Source organism: Carettochelys insculpta, chromosome 14, assembly GCF_033958435.1.
Source record: "Carettochelys insculpta isolate YL-2023 chromosome 14, ASM3395843v1, whole genome shotgun sequence".
Lineage (NCBI taxonomy): Eukaryota > Metazoa > Chordata > Testudines > Carettochelyidae > Carettochelys > Carettochelys insculpta.
In genome coordinates this window covers 24063437-24083104 of record NC_134150.1, presented here as the reverse complement: position 1 = coordinate 24083104, position 19668 = coordinate 24063437, and the positions used below count along the sequence as shown (strand labels likewise).

Here is a 19668-nt window from a genome sequence, read left to right as displayed (position 1 = left end):
TATTATGATTACCCGCTTCATCAAATCCAAAGAATACAAGGTAGTTACAGACCTTAATGCTTGTGGTATCTCTGGCACCCTGACCAAGTTTATATCAGAAAAAAATATTTGATTATTTTTTCAGTCTTTGATAAAAGTAGGTAAATTTTCAGATTGCATATGTGAGTTAATGAGTAAAAAAGTCTGGTAATTTATTCAGCGTTAGTAAAGAGTTTATTGTTCCATACTGAACAAGATTACTCTAGATGATACCAATGAGATAAAGCTATTTCTGGGCTAATCTATAATCTATGTGGTTAATCTTCCTGAGTTTGAAAGATGTGGCAAAATCGAATTCTCTGGAGTTGGCCATTAACCCCTGTACTCCACACTATTGCCTGGAGTAAGGGACTTGGGCAGGAGCCTAAAGAGGCCTGGGCGGCACTAGGCAAGAAAGTCGATTCTGATACATCGAGTCTAGCTATGCTAATCATGTAGCTAGAATTGGGTATCTGAAATCAACTTTCTTCTCTCGTGTACATTCTCCCACTAATAAACAAGAATATTTATATTCACATAGCTATCAATATATGTTAAAAAGTTCTCACTTGTATTTGCTAGTCATTCAGATGATTCACTAAAACCCACTGCTTGAAATACCCCAGACACAAATAAGAGGATAGAGACAAAGATAATGCAAGGTGTTTTTCTAACATACTAAGGTTAGATTAATGACTTTTTATATTTAAAATCATCTTGTTTCAGAATCTTTCCTTCTTAACGTGATTTGACGTGTAAGACAGTACAATTTAAAAGCTAATATACGCACAAGCATAAGTTCATTTTTATACAGTAGTGTAGTGCTAAAAATAAGATTTTCCTGTTTTTATTTTTTCTAGGAAATCACAGAAGAAAATAGGGCTTCTGAAACAACAGTTGAGAGATGCAATGGAAAAGGAGTTGGCAGCTTATCAGTATTTAGCAAATCTTATTAGCTTGGCAGAGAATATAAGTCAGGAACGGGACCATCTTATACATTTGGTAAGTTCTTTAGGAGTATTTCACATTTCCCCTTCAATCACGAAAAAAGAAAGCAACAGAGTAACATAATGGTTTCAATGTGTAAACAAATTTTAGCACCTGGATAGAAAGAGGGGGGGAAAATATTTTATAGCTCAGTTTTTAAAAGTAACTGTGCTAATGCCAGGGATCATGATTAGAAATAATATAACAGACTTGATTTAAGTGAGAGTGGGGGATAGTAATAGTGTATGTTTAGTCTGTGAGCGAGTTGAATTATTCCAGTGCCCAGTTTTGTAAAATGTGCACTTGGAGATAAACCCACCAAATATAGCAAAAAAAACAAAACAAAACCACTGCCTAGAACCACCCTTCCACTCATGGCCCAGCTCCTTCTATGACTGTGGAGCCGCACCCCCCGCCTTACCCAATGGCTCAGTGAGTACATATACTTTTCTATCCAACCCGAACTCCTTGTAACAGAGATTGCTTAATTCCTGGAAGAGATGATCAGAGATTAAAAGTAATTGGCACAAATTTAACCCAGGAAAAACATATGATGTACGTATAAAGGGAAAACCACTATGGAACTTATCAGTATTCTAACTTTACTGATGACTGAAGGCAGCACACTGCTGATTATCTGATGACAAGTCTCAGTGTCATGCTGGGTTTGTTGCTACTCTAGATATGCAGATTGCCACAATGATAGAGAAATTAGGGTTACTCACCTGTAACTAGAGGTTATAGACATGCATTATGTCCATGCACATTTATAGGATACTCTGGCAGCACAGCTAAACTGATGGTGCATCCCATGAGCAGGAATGTGAACTCAAACAAGAATACTTACTTTCATCTTCAGTTTGACCATGAAATTCTGCCCCCTCCATTCAGAAAGGGCCTAGCTGTCTCTGAACTAGATTACTACAACAATAAAACTGACACAACCTCTGACATTGCAACTAATTATGAATTGCAGAAATGCAATTGATATGCAACACAGGCTATTGTAAATACATCATTCCTTTCGTTTTTAACTCAATTTACTTCACAATAGAATTAAGTTCTGATCGTATGCTAAAATATTCTTTATGAAGTGAAACCGAAATATTTGTGTACTTACTCATGTCCATTTGATGCTATGTGTGTGCATGCCATGTGCATTGTTGCTAGAGATTTTTCTGTTAGTGGTATCAATTGAGATGGCTGTATTTCCCTCTGGAGTCATGCATGTATGTGCTGGTGTAAGATGCCACTGGCTGTGCACTCTCTCTCAGCTCCTTGTCATGGCCCAGGGTGATTGCTGGAATTAAAATTCTAAATGATCTGGACAAATGATCTGAACTGAATTGGATGAAATTAAAAAGACAAATGCAAAGTATTACACTTAGGAACGAACAATCAGCTGTACACATCCAGTATTCCTTTCCAGGCAGTCATTTCCCACTTGAAGAAAGGAATCTGGGGGTCCCAGTGGATCACAAACTAAACATGAGTCAGTGTAACGCTGTTGGAGAAAAAAAAAAGGCAAATATCATTCTGGGATATTTATTAGTGCAAGTGTTGCAAGACACAAGAAATAAGATTTCTACACTGTGCCATGCTGATTAAACCTTAACTGGAGTATTGTGCCTGGGTCTGGTTACCACATTTCAGGAAAGATGTGGACAAACTGGGGAAAAAAAATGTGCAGAGAAGAACAACAAACATAATTAAAGGCCTAGAAAACATGACCTATGAGGGAAGATGGGCAGAATTGGGTTTGCTTAGTATGCAAAAGAGAAGATAGAAGGGACATGATAACAGCACTGTTACAAGGAGGAGGTAGAAGAATTGTTCTTAACCTCTATTCTTAACCAAGAAGTAGTGGCCAAGAATTTTGATGTGCCCTACTGTGGACCAGTGTGACCCTCAGTCAGGCTTCCTACCTGCTGCAGCTCCACACACTGTTCAAAGCAAACAGATGCTGGGACCAACATGTACATCTCTGCACAGAATTCCCTTTTGGGGTAGAGGGGTCTCCGTGGCCTGTCCTCCACTACCAGCACTGTCTTCGCTGCCTCCCATTGGCCAGAAGCCAGCCAATGGGAGCTACAAAGGTAGTGCCTTGCTGGCACATGCAGCACATAGAGACCTACTGTCCCCTCTTCCCCCAAAGGGGAATACCATGCAGATATGCATATGCTGGCCCCAACAGCTGGCTTCTTTGAGCAATGTGTGGGGCTGAGGCAGCCAGGTAGCTGGCAGGAACGTTCCACTTGGCCACTGACAGGAACTGTATCTGGTTTGTGTCTCCTGTCCACTCTTAGGCTGTAAGTCAGAACAGATCCACCTTCACAGAATCACAGGGCTGGAAGGGACCTCAGGAGGTCATCTAGTCCAGCCCTGTTTCAAGCAGAATCAACCCCCACTAAGTCATCACAGCCAGGACCTTGTCCAGCCGGGACTTAAAAACCTCAGGGGATGGAGAATCCAGAGTTCTGGGCCTGCTGATAAATGACTAAAAGTCAGCTGTGATCCCAGTTCAGAGAACAGAATTTATGGGAGCAGTTCTCAACTTAACACAAGCCAGAGCCTTCATTCTGGAGGCCTGGATCATATCAGACCTGATGTCCAAGGTTAAGCTTTACCCAATCACTAATGCTCGAGTCTGTCTCAAGTTATCAGAACATGGCAGCATGTACTTACATGGTACACAAATGCCCAAGTTTGTATCTTAGGTCACTCCACATGTTGCTAGTGGGGGTTTACTCCCCAAGCAGACATCGTTTTGACTTAGTACTTGTGATCCAGACTCTGATACTTGCTTCTCTGGACTGGGGGAAGGACCCAAGATCAATAAGAAAGGGGGTTATCCTTTGTTGCCCATCAATTGTCAGTAGTGTTAGCCTCAGACACATCTGATGTAGGAAGTGGAATGCACCTCTACAACCTGAAGACTCAGGGCATCTGGTCCCCAAAAAAAGAACACCTCATGCATATAAATGTTAGGGAACTCAGGCAGATACAGGGTGTTCCTCCTCTAGATCTCAAGCAAAGTGGTGCAGGTCCTGACAGACAACACTGCAACCATGTTTTACATCAATAAGCAGGGAGAGACTCCATCTTCAGCCTTGTATCAGGAGGCAAAGAGTTTATGGAACTGCCATTTGAAATACTTCATTCATCTCGAGGTGATGTCTCCTGGATCTCAGAACATCTTGGTGGATCACCTACAGAGATCATTTTCCTCTTACCGTGAGTGACCCTTCACCCTGAGATCATCATATATATTCCAAAGATAGTGGTCTTCCCAGGTGAACCAGTTCACTATCAAGTAGAACAGGACATGCCATCAGTTTTGTTAACAGCATAGGCACAGCCTTGGCTCACTTTCTGATGCTCTCCTGTTCTCATGGACAGACCAGTTACTGTGGGGGAAAGAGGGCTGGTGTCCTCTCTCCCTGGGGCAGTCTGCATACTGAACCACTGGTCTCTAGCCCCACCCAAAAATAATGATTTAAATGAAGAAAAACAAAACTTAAAATACCTGAGTAAAGCTGAATAAATCTTCTAGTCCTTAATAAATTGAGTCAGTTACAGTTACAATTAAAGAACAATTTTGTGCCTGCAGCAAAGTCTGATAATGAAATTGTCTATAGAAAAGTTGATTCAATGTCTATGTTTTGATATGAAATTTAAGGTTGCTTAACAGCTGAAAGCGTCTCCCTAATGAAAGTTGATGAAACTTGCATAATATACATAGCATTCCCTGAAGATATATACATGAGTTAAAACCCTTTACTTTAGCTCTACATATATTAAATGGAGTCAGTAAAGGTACCCTTTCTTTGATGTGCAAAGTATAATTTTACTTAATTTATATGGTTAAATAGAAAGATATGATTTTAAACAAACAGTAATCTCTTTTTAACAATATTTAATAGTTAATTTTAAGTGGCCAGTGGATTTGTATTTTAGAAATTAAAGATGGTTTTGTTTACACATTCAAATATTACCTTGATTACAGTAATTCAGATAGTTTTTGTTTTAAAGGCACATCCATGAAAAAATTAGTGTTTCAATATTTATCATACGTTGAGTTGCAGGAAAGATGCCAATGCTAAAAAAAATATTTCTGATGTTTTATCACACTTGACATCAGAGCAGTTCAAATAGTTAATAGGAAAGCAATCTTATAGTATCAGTGAATGTTTGGACCTTATTACTTCATCCCATATAAGAGCTTTGGGGAAAAGGAATGATTTTCCCTTGCAAAGTTTTCTTCAAATTGTTCTGTTATGGAGACAGGTCTACCTGCTTACCTACAGAATAAACAAGGTGGTTTTCCCTACTTTCCTGTTGATTCTCTGCCTACTCAAATAACAGAACTCTGTACTCTGGGATCCTTAGCATTCATTTATGATTCAAAAAGTGTCTCTCTATTGGGGCTTCCTTTACTTACGTTTGCTTCCTGAATTGATGATGAAGTGGGATTCCATTCTGCCAAGTGCGAGCTACACAAAAGCAAATGTAATTTGTAGGTTGAGTTAATGGTTTTGCAGGTTTCCTTCAGTGGTTGTATGCATCTACTAGCTTGTCTTATTCCCACACAAAAAGGAAGAGATTCATATTCAAAGTGCTTTAAGACAAAACCAGACACACATACCCCACTAGCATTTGCCAAATGGGCCCAACCCCACAAATACACATACATATACAGCTTTCTTTTTTTGCAGGATCAGTATTCTGATAAAGCAAAATCCAACTGCAGTATGAAAGGATAGTAACAAAGTGTTTAAAACCAGTTTATATGGCTAATAGGGGCTTGCTATAACCCAGTGTTAGCAGCTGTCAAAAATAATCCTTTATTTTATGATGCAGGTGCCACATACATAGTAAAAATGTAATTCAGTAAGCACAAACCTCACATATTTTTGTGCTGCTGCTCAGTTTTGATTTTCTGTGAAGGGAGCTGTTTCTCTGGTATAGTCAGAAGTGATGTGCGTACTTCACATGTGATCAAGCATCATTAATTCTAACCCAGTTATTTCTGTCAAACAGTCAGTGGATTTAAAAGTTTATCTTTTAGCGGGTTAAGATCTACTCAATGTTTGCAGTCTATATACCTTTTTTTTTTCCTGTTAAATCTATGATTGAACTTAGGGTTTACAAAAATAGTAGATTCATAACAGTAAACTGACTCAAGCATACAGTAGAAAAGTATTGCATATGCTTCCCAGTGCATCGTTGTATTTCAAATCTGATCTATTTCAAGTGCTCTTTTCAGTTCAAGCAGTTCAAAATGCTATTAAGTATCAAATGTTTTCCAACCAGCACTGACCATTTAGGTGTCCATAGTTGCTGATTTAAACTTGCCAATGGAGCAGAAGATGTGTATCCTTTGTAAAACTGGACAGCCCTGTCTGGGAGAACTGTGCCTCAGATCTGTACTAGCACATACTGGCCCAGATCCTGTTTCAGTCATGCCCAGTGATTACAAATATGGAATCAATAGAGTGCTAGGGAGTTGTTTTTCTGCATCTCTTGCTTTTCTCATCTATTATTCGGTAATCTCAGTAGTTTTGCATAAATTTTAAGATTGAAATATTACAGGCGCTATTTACATTCCATATGACTACAAAGTCAGTTTACTGACATTTAGATTCCCCGCAGGGTGCAATATGAGGATGAAAGCAAATAATCCTTTTGAAGTCAGTGCACATGTTCTCCACTGCCTGTGCAGTACTGAAAGGCCTTGTATTATAGCTAGTTATTTTCACTGAGTTCTGAGGAATGGTTATACTTATCTCATGGGGCTGGAAGGGACCAAGAGAGGTCATTAAGTCCAGTTCCCTTCACTTACAGGAGGACCTATCACCATCCCTGCTAGAATTTTTTTTTTTTTAAATCTATTTGTCCCATACCCCTAAATGGCCTCCTCAAGGACTGAGCTCACAACCCTGAGTTTAGCAGGGTAGTGTTCAAACCACTGAACTATCTATCCCTTCCTTCCCCTGTTGGTGCCACAATTGTTAAAAATGTGTCATCATTTTCATTAGAAATGTTTTTCTGAGTGTAAAAAAACAGTTGTAAAAATTTGTTCTTCATAGGTCTCAGCCTAAAATGATTTTTTTAAAAGTGAATTTAGGAGAGCAATGCCAGCTTACATCAGCTGGTGGTCTTGCTCAGTATCTATTAAAAATAGGTTCCTCTTCCCATGGCCTGTGCCAAGAGTCTGCAACCTGCAGCTCCAGAGCCGCATGCAACTCTTTAAGGATGCCTTTGTGGTTATTAATGCTATAATTGCAAAGTGGAAAAAAATGATTATTTTTGATAAAAGGTCTAAAAGCCCAACAATGAACTCTTATCTAAATAGCAAATGATATGTGATCTCGAAACATAGGATAACTCCCTCTTTAATATGTGCAGTGCATTATGGCATACAATACCATCTCTGTGTTTTGATCGTATTACTAATAAAGTCTTGACTTTGAAAAGGAAAAGGAAGCTTGCAGCATTCCTGGTGTGAGGGGCAAACACACATTTTAAGAAAGTAAACAAATTAAAGGTGAAGTAAAATTGGCATAATTAAAACAGGTTTGGAAGTGAAAGTCATGAAGCTGGTGGTACAAACATACACACACAAAGTGTAAGGAACTAGACTATGTAAAAAAATTTGTGAACCTGCAGTAAACATGTATCACATTACAAATCATGGTGGGTGTGTGTGTGTGCGCACGCGCGCGCTGTTCTGAAAACAAGGGTTACAAAAAGTATGGTGTAACATTATTTATTAAGGATCATCGTGTATTCACATGCACTGTCGCTTTTGAACTATTGAGTTTTTTTACTGAATTTAAAAAAAAAGGCTGTCCTTGCTATTTTGGTTGCTGGCCTATGCACATTCCCACTTCTTGGTTCATTCAGGATATGATAGATTGGAAGGAACCTAAGAATGTGGATGTGCAGAGGTCAGTTTACAGAACCCTGATTACAGATGAGTAACTATCTACGAACAAAACATATTTTTCTAACATTTTTATCGTGTTTATTATATAAGAATATCTTTCTAACAGCATAGTATATTTAGTATGAATAGCTCTGAATAGACATTGTGAAGGAAGGATAGCAATTCCAAAGTCAAGGTTCAGACTTTTTCCAATTATGTAAGCCTGACTTTGCCCTCACTCTGAATAAGAAGTAAATCCTTTGCACCTGGAATTTCATATGTCTGATCTGTAGGGGGAAGGGTGTAGGCTGGTAATTTTTGACACGTCTGAAAATGGCTTTTTGAAAAATACACTTCAGTTATTGATCTGTTTGTAGAAACTTTATAAAAGGTAGTGTAGAAACTTGATATTATCATTAATAGTGGTGGATGAAACTTTATAATTCTTTTTTCTCAAGAATCAGAAAATATGTAGGAATGATATAAAGACATACAATCCCTGCTTAGAAAACTCTCCAATCCTGGTTTTCAATGATACTGCACAAGTGCAGGTCAGAAACAGGCTATTGGGGAAGAGGGACAAGGAAGGACAGGGTGACAGTAATGAGGCATGTATGCATCTTGATAGCTTGGTTCTCTCCAATTTTAATTATTGATTAGCTACCCTTTTTTTAAATTTTTCGTTGTCTTGATAAAGTAGAACTGCAAGAGAGATTTGAATATGGCGCACGGAGTGGTTTATTGAACAAGTTTCATTAGGGAAATACAGACATAGCTGATAGGATGAAAATGCTTGTTGAGAGTATATAACCAAAGGGAAATAATATTTATAGATACTTCCTATATAAGGAAGTAATGAGAAATGACTAATGTTTGTGATGTGCTTTGACAGCCTCAGTGTAAGGTAATGTAGGGAAAGAGAATTTAGTCAAAGAAGCTGTTTTGTGTATCTCTGTTTCTGTGTAGAATATTATCCATTTTATCAGTGTCTTAAATCTACCTTTCCTGTCTCTAAAAACCACTGCTGGGGGCTTGTGAGACAAAACTTCCTTTTAGAAATGCCAGAAAAACATGTTTATGTTAGGTATATAATAGACTTGTATAATAAGAGCTTTCTTACAGAAAAGAAATGCTATCACGATGATAAAACCACACCCTAGAATAATATTCTGCTCATTTTCCTTTTCTTACACATACTAGAATATTAAACGTACATTCATCTCTCTGTTATATTTGTAGGCTAAATGCTTGGAAAGTGAGAAGCATGGCGTTCTCAACAAAATAGTAGAAGGAAATGTACGCTTAGGAAGATTAGAAGAGAAGGTTAGGGTAAGTAGGCTTTGTAAATGAAGTATTGATTACTATTCCATATCTATCAGTAATTAATCCATATGGTAGTATATTTTTAAGAACATTTTATGAATATACTGTTAGAATGCATTTTAAATAATAAGTGGGAATATTAGTATCATTTACACAATAAAAATAAAATGTCCTTTTCCGTTGTAAATGCGTATTGTTTCTGTACACGATCATAGTGTTTGGATGATCTTTTGGAGCTGCTACAGAATGGTAAAAGCATAGAAATTTTATTTACATTTGATTTCTATTTTTGAGACTGTATCCCAAGCCTTTTTTTGTATCTTTTTAAAAAGCTCTGTAGTAATGGGGTAAATTGAAATATATTCTCATTCTAGAGTTTATTAAAATTAGAATTACCAGTAATAAGATGTATATACTATTACTGTCGAAGTGCAATCAGATGACCATTGAGTTATACTTCAGTTTCAGGAATTTTTGACATATCCAAAAATTTAACCTAATTTCAAAAGAATTACATTGTTACCACTTCTCTGTGGATCACCACCTTGTTGTGGTATAAAGGCTTGTGTATTTCAGTGATCCTGAGAATAATGCTGCCTGGAGTCACCTATTCCCTCAGGGTCACCCATTGCAGAACGGTCAGGGGCTAGGTTCCAGACAAATTATGATCCAAGAAGTTCTCAACAGCAAAGCAGATGGAGGATGACTGTACAATGTAGGTGAAACTGTTGTGTAATGTTATAATGGCTGTGAAGGCAGATGAAGGCTGCAGCAGACAGAGGATTTCCAGTTGTTGTGGTGTCCGTGCCATTGGTTTCAAGCCCTCTGTCAGGGATAGTGGGGTGACTTGTGCACACTTTAAAAGATGTCTTGCACAGGTATATTTAAGGTTTGGGGAAAACAATCACTTGCACAAGTCAAAAGTTCAGTGCAATCAGAGTGTGATGACGCAAACAGGAACGTGAGATTCAGAAGTTCCTAGCCACAAACTGACACACAGGTGTGTGATTTAGTCAACCTTGCTTGAGGACTAAGCAGATCAATCATCTCGGCAGTGCACTCATGACTGAGCAGTTCTTTTTAGGACTTAGTCAGCTCACCCCTTATGGGGAAGAGTCTAGAAAAGGAGACCTAAAAATAGTCTTGCTCTTGGCAGGACAGCCACATCCAGCAGAATCACCATCTCAGTGGTCAAAATATAAGAAAGTTTTTAATTTTGGAACTTAGAACATATGTACCCTGTTGGACAACTCAGACAGCAACGAGACTAGAGTGACATACATTGTCATTGCTCGTAAATTGTGTTGGTTTAACATTGATATCGCTGCTTTGTCTGAAACTAGATAAGCTGATGAAGGACAGATGAGGGAGGAGAAAGTAAGATACACTTACTTCTGGAAGGAAAAATCTTTGGATGAACCTTGATTGCATAGAATGGGCTTTGCTATAAAGAACAAGCTCACATGGTGCCTCTTTGAGGTACCAACTGACATCAATATCATGACACTCCAACTGAGGCTTACTAACAACTAACAGGTAACTATTGTGAGCACGTAGGCACCAACACTGGACACTGATGAAGATGTAAAGGAAGATTTCTGCTGTCAGCTGGAAACCGTTTTATCAGAGTCTCCTAGAGAAGATGACTGTGTTGCAATATTGGTTCTCATTTTGGAAAAGAGCATCTTTCATTGCCTTTGGCCTTGGTGACTTATTACACTGGGGAGAGAGGCACTATAAGAAATATATGTTGGATTGTATGAGATATCTAGTTCAACAGTGAAGATGAGAACATAGTCTTAGGTGACTGCCAACAGTGAGTGAGAAATGGTTAGAGACTAAACGACTGCATAGTACTGAGTGTATATGTAATGAAAGCTCATGTTCACGTTATGGCAAACACTATGCCCTTTACCTTTGCAGACTTGTGACAACCAAAAAGCAGTGGAGCTGGGGTAGTTCAGCTGCATTGTTGGGAGATTTCATGGGGCTATTATAATCATACCGAAAAAGTCATTTCGGGGAAAGGAGGCAGTTATTCACTGCCTCTGTACAGCATGTCTCCCCATCACTGAGGGAGCACACAAGTCTGGTAGAGCGAATCCATCCCCCTGTGCAACCAGTTTAGTTAGGTGTTGCACATGAGTAGGTTTGGCACAGTGGCACCAATTTTACCTTCTGTATGCTCTTTTGGAGAAAAACCATTATTATATTTCTTTTAAAGTTGCATATAGTGTTAGTTAAATGACCTTTAATTTTGAGGGCTCTCAACAAAAAAATAAATTGGGATGTGATATTAATCGGTGAATCTATTGAACAGCATTTGGGATAACTGTAGATTGCTTTAAAATGAAACAGTGCATTACCATGTTTAAAAAAAAGCAAAACATTTTCATATATATTTATTGCATTGATCTGTAAGGACATTTATTTTAAAGCTATGCATGTTTATTCTTAATTTGCTACCAAAATTCAATTATTCTTCACAAGTCCTACCCATTGATAGGTTTGGGATTTACTAGATAATTATTTTGTACAAATCTTTATATAAAAGTCCTTGTGCGTACCATTTTTCAATTTAGATTCTGGTTTGCACTAGTACCATATACAATTCAATTATCTTTTAAAACTAAAATGTAATCTCACTATAAAGAATGTTCAGTAAATTATTCAGAAAAATGAATGAACCATTTTTGCACAAGGAATTTAATATGAAATAAACATGTTTGTATTTTTAAAAATTGCCAGTAATTAATTCAGTGAGTTTAAGCCCTTATGTATAATGAGGCAAATTCTTACTGGACATTTTGAAGACAGTTCTTAAAGCCACTTCTACCCTGATGTATAGTAACAGAGAGGAAGCCGTGCTAGTCTGTACACTATCAAAACAAAAAGCAGTCAAGTAGCACTTTAAAGACTAGCAAAATAGTTTACTAGGTGAGCTTTCAGGGGACCATAACTTCAGACTATAGCCAGACCAGAACAGACTCAATATTTAAGGCACAGAGAACCAAAAACAGTAAGCAAGGACGACAAATAAGAAAAAAGATAATCAAGGTGAGCAAATCAGAGAGTGGAGGGGTAGGGGGGGAGGTCAAGAATTAGATTAAGCCAAGTATGCAGACGAGCCCCTATAGTGACTCAGAAAGTTCCCGTCCCGGTTTAAACCATGTGTTAATGTGCGAATTTGAATATAAAAGTCAGCTCGACTGCTTCCCTTTGAAGAACGGTGCAAAAATTCTTTTTCAGTAACACACGTACCTTTAGGTCATTAATAGAATGCCCCATTCCATTAAAATGTTGGCTAACTGGTTTGTGGATCTGGAGTGTTTTGATGTCTGTTTTGTGCCATTAACCCTTTGTCTAAGGGCGTTAGAAGTCTGATGTACTGTGACATACACTATTCAAAGCATTGTATTTGAATAGTTCTGAAAAGATTCTGGAACCTTCTCTTTTGAAAATACTTGATTTGTTTTTATGTCTCTACAATTTAGTTTAAACTCCTTTCTCTAAGATTTCAACAGTATATGAGTTCTTCATTTAAAAAAATTACTGAACTTTTATTTTGCTTTTAATTCTAGATTTTCCATTGGTTCTCATCATCCAAGTATTTGTGTCCAGTAAAGCACAAAATTTGAAGAAGTAATTTAAGTTGAAATATGTTTTTATAGGAAATTGTACACAAGTGTTTCTGATCTTCAGCCTTTCAAAAATACACTCCAAGCATAATGTAGAAAACACCAGTTTCATTTTTATGTCACTTCCTCCTGTGAGTTCTTGGTAATATTAGCTACCACCTATTTAATACTACTGTTACCTTGCCAGTTTGCTAGTGTTTACACAGGTAGTGGTGGTGGATTTTTTTGTTTGCTCAGAAATAGGCTTTTGTACTAGATAATAATTAAGAAACTGGACCACAAAATACTTAAAATCTTATTACAGACACCTCAATAGTCCATAATATTGCAAGTCTGTATTTATCAACATTTAATTAAATGTACCGTTTGATAAAGCAATTCCTCTCAGCTTCTTGAAGAGCAGTCACACATTCCCTGGCAGAGGCACTGACAGAAACAAGACATACAGTTAGACTTGAGGGAACAAGACTGACACACACAATTCCTATGGTCACTTTCTGAATCACCAATAAATATATTCCAAGAGGCAGTGAACCAAAGTAGAAAAATCCTAACAGCCAGACCAGTATTCTGAGTACACGATTACAAAGCTTAGAGAAGATATCTTGGTCTAGCTGACTGAGAGAACTGACAGACACTGAGTCAAAGCTATGGTCTGCATAATAATCTGAGAAAGTGTTTTGGCTTGGAGTCCTAGTAGAGTCCCTCTGTACTTCCATAATAGTTATTACTAAGCAGTTTGAAGATCCATTAGAAGGGCTTGAAGAAGCCAAGTTCTTTGGTGTTAAAACTACTACTTTGCAGTCAGAATTCCATATTGTTTTGTCTTTTAACATGAGTTTAGACATAATGTTTTTATCATTAGGTAGTCCTTCAACTTCATCTTCATACACCTCTGTCTCCTGGCGGCAAAATGGATAATTAATGCCAGGACAGCCATCTGCTGAGTGATGTATTTTAGTAAGACATCTAGCACATACTTTGTGAAGACGGTTCAGAATTTTGGGTTTACGACTGTGAACGTTAAATCTCTGATAACAAATTTTGCACTCCAGTTCATCATTTGGCACCTTTTCTTCCCCTTTAATGTGAGGTATCGGAGGGGTAGCCTTTAATGTTTAATGTGAGGGTAATTCATCTTTAAATTAGGCACTCTATCAAAAGAAGTAGTCAGAGAAACAGTAAATTAACTTATACCTCTAAAAATGTTTATTAATTTTCCCATGAAAAAAGTTCTACTGGTTTTAAGGAGGTAAAGGGGCTAGAAGCAACTGTTGTATTAAAATGCCTATATAACTTTATATAACTATAACTTTCTTTGTTCACTATAACTTTCACTGTAACTTTCTTTGTTTTCAGTAGCATCTAACTTGCCAAATTTTAGTTGTTTTGGCTCAAGTTTTCTATCTTTGGTATCTGGCTCAGACTGAATTTAAGCTGTAGAATAACTCCCATTGCATATGGGTAATGGTAATTACTAGAAGTTTGTGACTTACATTTTCTGAGAATTCCATTTGGAAGCACATCTTTTCCCAGCCTAGCTGACCTCTGTGCATTACCCTAAAGCAGCCATGAAGACCAGAACATCTGGTTGGGAGAAAAACAAGGAGGGTTCCCACCTCTCACTGCAAATACTTTTTCATCTAGTGGAAGTTGCAACGGGCCAGGAGACCATGAGTTTCACTTCACATACCATTTCCCCTCCCCACCACTTCTGACAGGTTCTTCATCTTGAAGAATGTCTTTATTTTCTAAAACTCAAGCATGGTTATAACAGTCTGAACCAGGCATTATGTGGGTATATATAAGCAAGATTATCTCTACAATGTCCATGAATTTACGTCTGAAGTAACTAATGAAATGCTGAATTAATCACTAACAAGCCTTTCCAGTCCCTTGTTTCTAACATGCAGAATAGCAATTCTTTTTATTTAATGTGAAGCTTCGTCAAAACGTATTTGATATATAAGATCACAAATCCACAACTTTATCCTCAGTGCATGACTATGATGTTCATACACACAGTATTAAAGCCACCTCAGAATAACAACCCTCATTCCTGGTTTTGTCTCAACTGACTGCTCCTCGTCCATGTGCTGATATTAAACAGGGACTAATCTAGCTGAGGGATTGAAGTCTTTGCATATGTGAATAAAGAGCCAGGTGTTATTTGTATATTTCTGCTATTTCAGCTGCCTGTGAAGAAGTCTCACCTTTTTTCCCCCAATGATTAAATATAGACGTAGAGTAGAACAGAAGATAGAATTAAATCTTGAAGTATTCTATAGGTGAGTTGCCTAGTGATAAAGGAGTACTTCCCGATCACTATCCCATGTACAGCCTTTGAGGAAGGATTGAAACTGTTTTAGATTTTCATTGACACCTGACATCTTAGATAAGAACAGCAGCAATGTATGATCAGTCATATGCAATGCTGGCTAGAAGTCCAGTGGAGATTTGACAGCAGGCAGTAGATGTCAAGTTCCAGAGCATATAGCAACAATTTTTTCAGAATTCATAGGACCATGGTGTGCTTTAAGAAGACAGTTAATTTTTCAAATGACGTACTGACCATATCTCTCTTGGAAGAAATATTTTCCCTTAACACTCCTTCACCAGCTGAAAAAGGCAAAGATTGGAGTCATCATAGGTGATCTTACATTTCTCTCAACATGCCCAAATCTTTGCATGAATGGACAGAACTCTGAGTAGGAAGATGTCAAGATACTATGTTTGTATGGTTTCTGGTTCAGGCCATCTTGAGAAACCTCAGATGTGGGTAATTTCCACTGTGAATAGATGCTCCCAGCAAGTTATACAGGATTTGGATGTGGATTGCAGACAGACTGCCTTGATCAATTATTTTCAGTCTGAATTATTCTTTAAGGTGTGGTTAGAAAACCAGTAGGGAGGAGGACCAAAAGGATGTCAGCCTCTAGTCTTCCCTCAGTGTAGACTGGTAGAAATTCTGCATTCCAGTCTGCCCTGCTCTGCAGGAACTTTCCAGTTACTGTCCCAGGCTCTGCAGAACATTATTTAACTATGTCTTCAGATCGATTTCATTTCCAATACAGACTGACATTTATGAGTATAGAAGACCAAAAAGAAAAAAAAAAAAGCAGTAAAAACTGACAAATCAAATAAGATAGAAGGAAGGGGGTGAGAGGTGGGGGGGGATGTTAGTTGTCCTGTCTGAGATAATTATTAACATTAAAGGAAGCGAAGCAGTCCTTGTAATGCATGAGGTAGTTGATGTCTCTGCTCGTACCATGTGTTTGTGTTGAATTTGAATAGGTACACTAACTCAGAAATCTGCACGATCATAAGCAAGTTGAGGAATAAGTATGTGTATTGAGTTTCTTGATGTCTGCTGTGTCCATTTATTCTTGTCATCACCTACAGCCCCCAACTGAGACCTCTGCAATGCATCATTAAAAATCTGCACCCTATTCTGGATCAGGATGCTACACTCCAGAAGGCTCTAGGGGACAGGCCTGTCCTTTCCTGTAGACAATCTCCTAACCTCAGAAAGATTTTCACCTGCAATCACAGGCTACACCACAGTAATATGACTCCTGGAACTTTTCCTTGCAACCAACACCGCGACCAATTTTGTCCACATGCTTATTCTGGGGATACCATCACTGGACCTAACCATTTTAGTTACAAGATCAAAGGCACGTTCTCTTGCACTTCCAGCAATATTATATATGCTATTATGTGCCAACAATGCCCTGACACTATGTACATTGGACAGACTGGGCAAAACCTACACCAAAGAATAAATGGACACAGAGCAGACATCAAGAAACTCAATACACATAAACTGGTCAGTGAACACTTCAATGGAGTGGGCCATTCTGTTAAAGACCTGAGAATCTGCATCCTGAAACAGAGTGAATTTAACAGCAGATTAGAGTGAGAGATTTCTGAGTTAGTGTACCTATTCAAATTTGACACATTAACACGTGGTATGAACAGAGACAAACTACCTCACTCATTACAAGGACTCCTTCCCTTCCTTGGATGCTCATAATTATCAAAGACAGGACAATTAACATCCCCCTACCTCTCACCCCCTTCCTTCAATCTTATTTGATTTCTCAGTTTTTATTGCAATTTTTTTCTCTTTTTGGTCCTCTGTACTTATGTCAGTCTGTACTGGAAATGAAATTGAGCTGAAGATATAGTTAAATAATGTTCTGCAGAGCCAGGGACAGTAACTGGAAAGTTCTTGCAGAGGCAGGCAGTCTGTGGTGGAAATGAAATTGATCTGAAGATGTGAGTCTGTCCCACAAAAGCTCATCACCGAATAAGTCATTTTGTTAGTCTTTAAAGTGCTACATTTCTGCTGCTTTGTTTTGTTGGAGTACAAACTAACACGGCTACCTCTCTATTATTATTAAACTATATTAATGTAAATCAGAAGGATGAAAAACTGGAATGACTACTGACAAATTTGTCCCATTTTTACCAGCATATGAACTATTTTTTGTTTTTTAAAGCCACAGCTCTGTTGGGGAGGGGTGGGTGGTATGGATACGTACCACAACAGCAGCTGCTGCTATATGAATTCAGCATATGGCGGTCAGACACTGGGAGGATGCCTACAGGATACACACACTGGGTATATACAGAGCCTGTGGAAGCACACCTCTGAGCCTGGGTTTGAAAGACTTGGGCTTGTGGGGCTCACACTAGCACTCTAAAAATAACTATATAGACAGTGCTTTGATGATGTGGCCCAGAAAGGAGCTAGTGAGGCAGTGGACTTCAGAGCATAGGTCGCAACTTCAAACACTGTCTGCCCAGCTATTTCTAGAGCACTAGTACAAATCCTACAAACCCATGTCTGCCTACCTGGATTGTGAGGCTTGCTGCCATCGACTGTGTAGACATATCCTCTAAGTCTGCTTAAATGGGTGGAGCTTGTGTTAGTCCTACCTGCAAATGACTAGGGCCAGAGCTTTGCCTTGTCTAAGTGTTTGTCAGACTGGTGACACAGTCTTCTATACCTTGCATTCCATTCTGTGGTCATTTACACCAATGCAAAGCAGAAATTAGTGTCAAATTAGAAAAGTCATGTTTTACACCCACTTTGCCCAGCTGTTAATATCTACAGAATTGCAGAGTGATGGAGAATGGCCATCCTTAGCCAGCAAAGTTCACAAATAGTTTAATTTACTTCAGTAGGTCTACTCACCTGCTTAAGTTCTTAGCCTGAATGGTGCTTCAGTGACCTGCACCTTTCAGGTTCAAGTTCCAAGTCCTTTGACAGACAGGGAAAGACTTAAGCACCTATTTAAATACTTTGCCAAAAATGTTAGCTGCTCCCTGTGTTGCCATACAAGGGGATGGAGGAAACTCTTTACAGCATTACCCTCCCCTTGGGCACCTATGTACAAGCAAGCAGAATCTCTCATTTTCAGGTTACAGTTGTGGTGAGCATATCTGAATTTGCAACAGATGAAGATCAATATTTTCAAAACTTCAGTTCAGGAAATTTCTAGTCATCCTCCATGAGCTGCTTTCAGTACAAGATTCTGTTTTCAGATCAAATGGCTGTAGTAGGAAAGGTGTCAGAATTACAGCATGTTGTGAGATATAATGTTTCATTTGGGATCATTAACAGAAAACACATTTTTAAATGTACAGTTCTGTTAATGGAAGTGCGTGAGGCATCAGGATGCTCAGTTGTCAAGCCAAATACTCATGTGAGACCCACATGGTGACATGCAGTGTAACAGAGAAATTGATTCTAAGAGCTGAAAACATACATTTTTATACAAGAACTATTCTAAAAATTTCCTAAGGTTCAGACCTGTGTAATTGGTTATTTTATTCATAGAAAGGAAAAAACTCAGTAGTACGTTCATTTAAAAATTAACTACTAGTGGAATATGCAAGATATTTTAACAAATATTTGGAGAATTTTTCTGGCAAAAATATTACTCTGAGCAAATTTTGAACAGTACCTTTTCAGTAGGAAATGTGCATGTACAGTAATTCCAATATTTTTTCATATTCTGAAACCAGAACCCTTTGATTAAACACTTAATTTAATAAGAAAAGCAGTCAAATTTTTCTCTGAGTGGTTAGACTAAAAACATGCAGTCCACTCGTATTTAGTTCTATTGCTTTAAGTTTTAGACAGATAATTAGATTTGACTGTTGAACGACTGGATAAGCAATAGGTGATGTGAGGAGCAGCTTTACACTAGAAAAGTAAACCCATTTTGTTTTCTTGCTTTCTCTCATTTTCGTCCAAGATAAATACAAAGGCATAATGTATCACACTCAGACTGTATACCTCTCTGATATATACAATGGGAAGTACCTGCATAATAACTGTCAAAAAATATTCTTTAAAAATGTATCAGTGCAACTTACCTAATTTATGTAAATAAGGCATCAGGAATATAAAGGCCAAACTGCAGTAAGAAAGCCACATATTTATTCAGTGATTTTGTTGGTAGTAATTATCCTTCAGACTGCCATAACCACATTTTCCCTGTGATCTTCAACTCTCATAGGTATACAAAAAAAAAGCTTCTGGGAAGCTCGGAGACATGAGTCTCAAAATGACTGAGCAAGAGAAGGAATTTGCTGGGAAGGCTGCTCAGTACCAGCGTGAAATGAAACACCTGCAGCGGCTGCTGCAAGATAAGCAAGAAACCCTTGATGAAGTGCTGCAGCAGAAAAGGTAAGTCAGTCACAGAAAAAAACAAGCCAATTGGATTGAGTGGGGAGAAAGAGGGCAGCTGCACAGCTGCA

The 19668-nt window shown here is 38.1% G+C and overlaps 1 protein-coding gene, 1 long non-coding RNA gene and 1 pseudogene across 3 annotated transcripts in view; 1 reads left to right on the top strand and 2 right to left on the bottom strand.

Annotated features, from left to right (window-relative positions):
* CEP89 (centrosomal protein 89) overlaps positions 1-19668 on the top strand; it is a 79784-nt gene that overhangs the window by 46257 nt on the left and 13859 nt on the right. For both annotated transcript variants that reach the window (XM_075009056.1, XM_075009055.1), the window contains 3 exons: positions 879-1020; positions 9173-9262; positions 19428-19597. In XM_075009056.1, the coding sequence (XP_074865157.1) occupies positions 879-1020; positions 9173-9262; positions 19428-19597 (402 nt within the window). The remainder of the gene's footprint in view (positions 1-878; positions 1021-9172; positions 9263-19427; positions 19598-19668) is intronic.
* Positions 1-19668, bottom strand: part of LOC142020839 (uncharacterized) — a 45637-nt gene that overhangs the window by 19336 nt on the left and 6633 nt on the right. The gene's annotated exons all lie outside the window — the stretch shown is intronic.
* Positions 13279-14009, bottom strand: LOC142020838 (E3 ubiquitin-protein ligase RNF182-like; annotated as a pseudogene).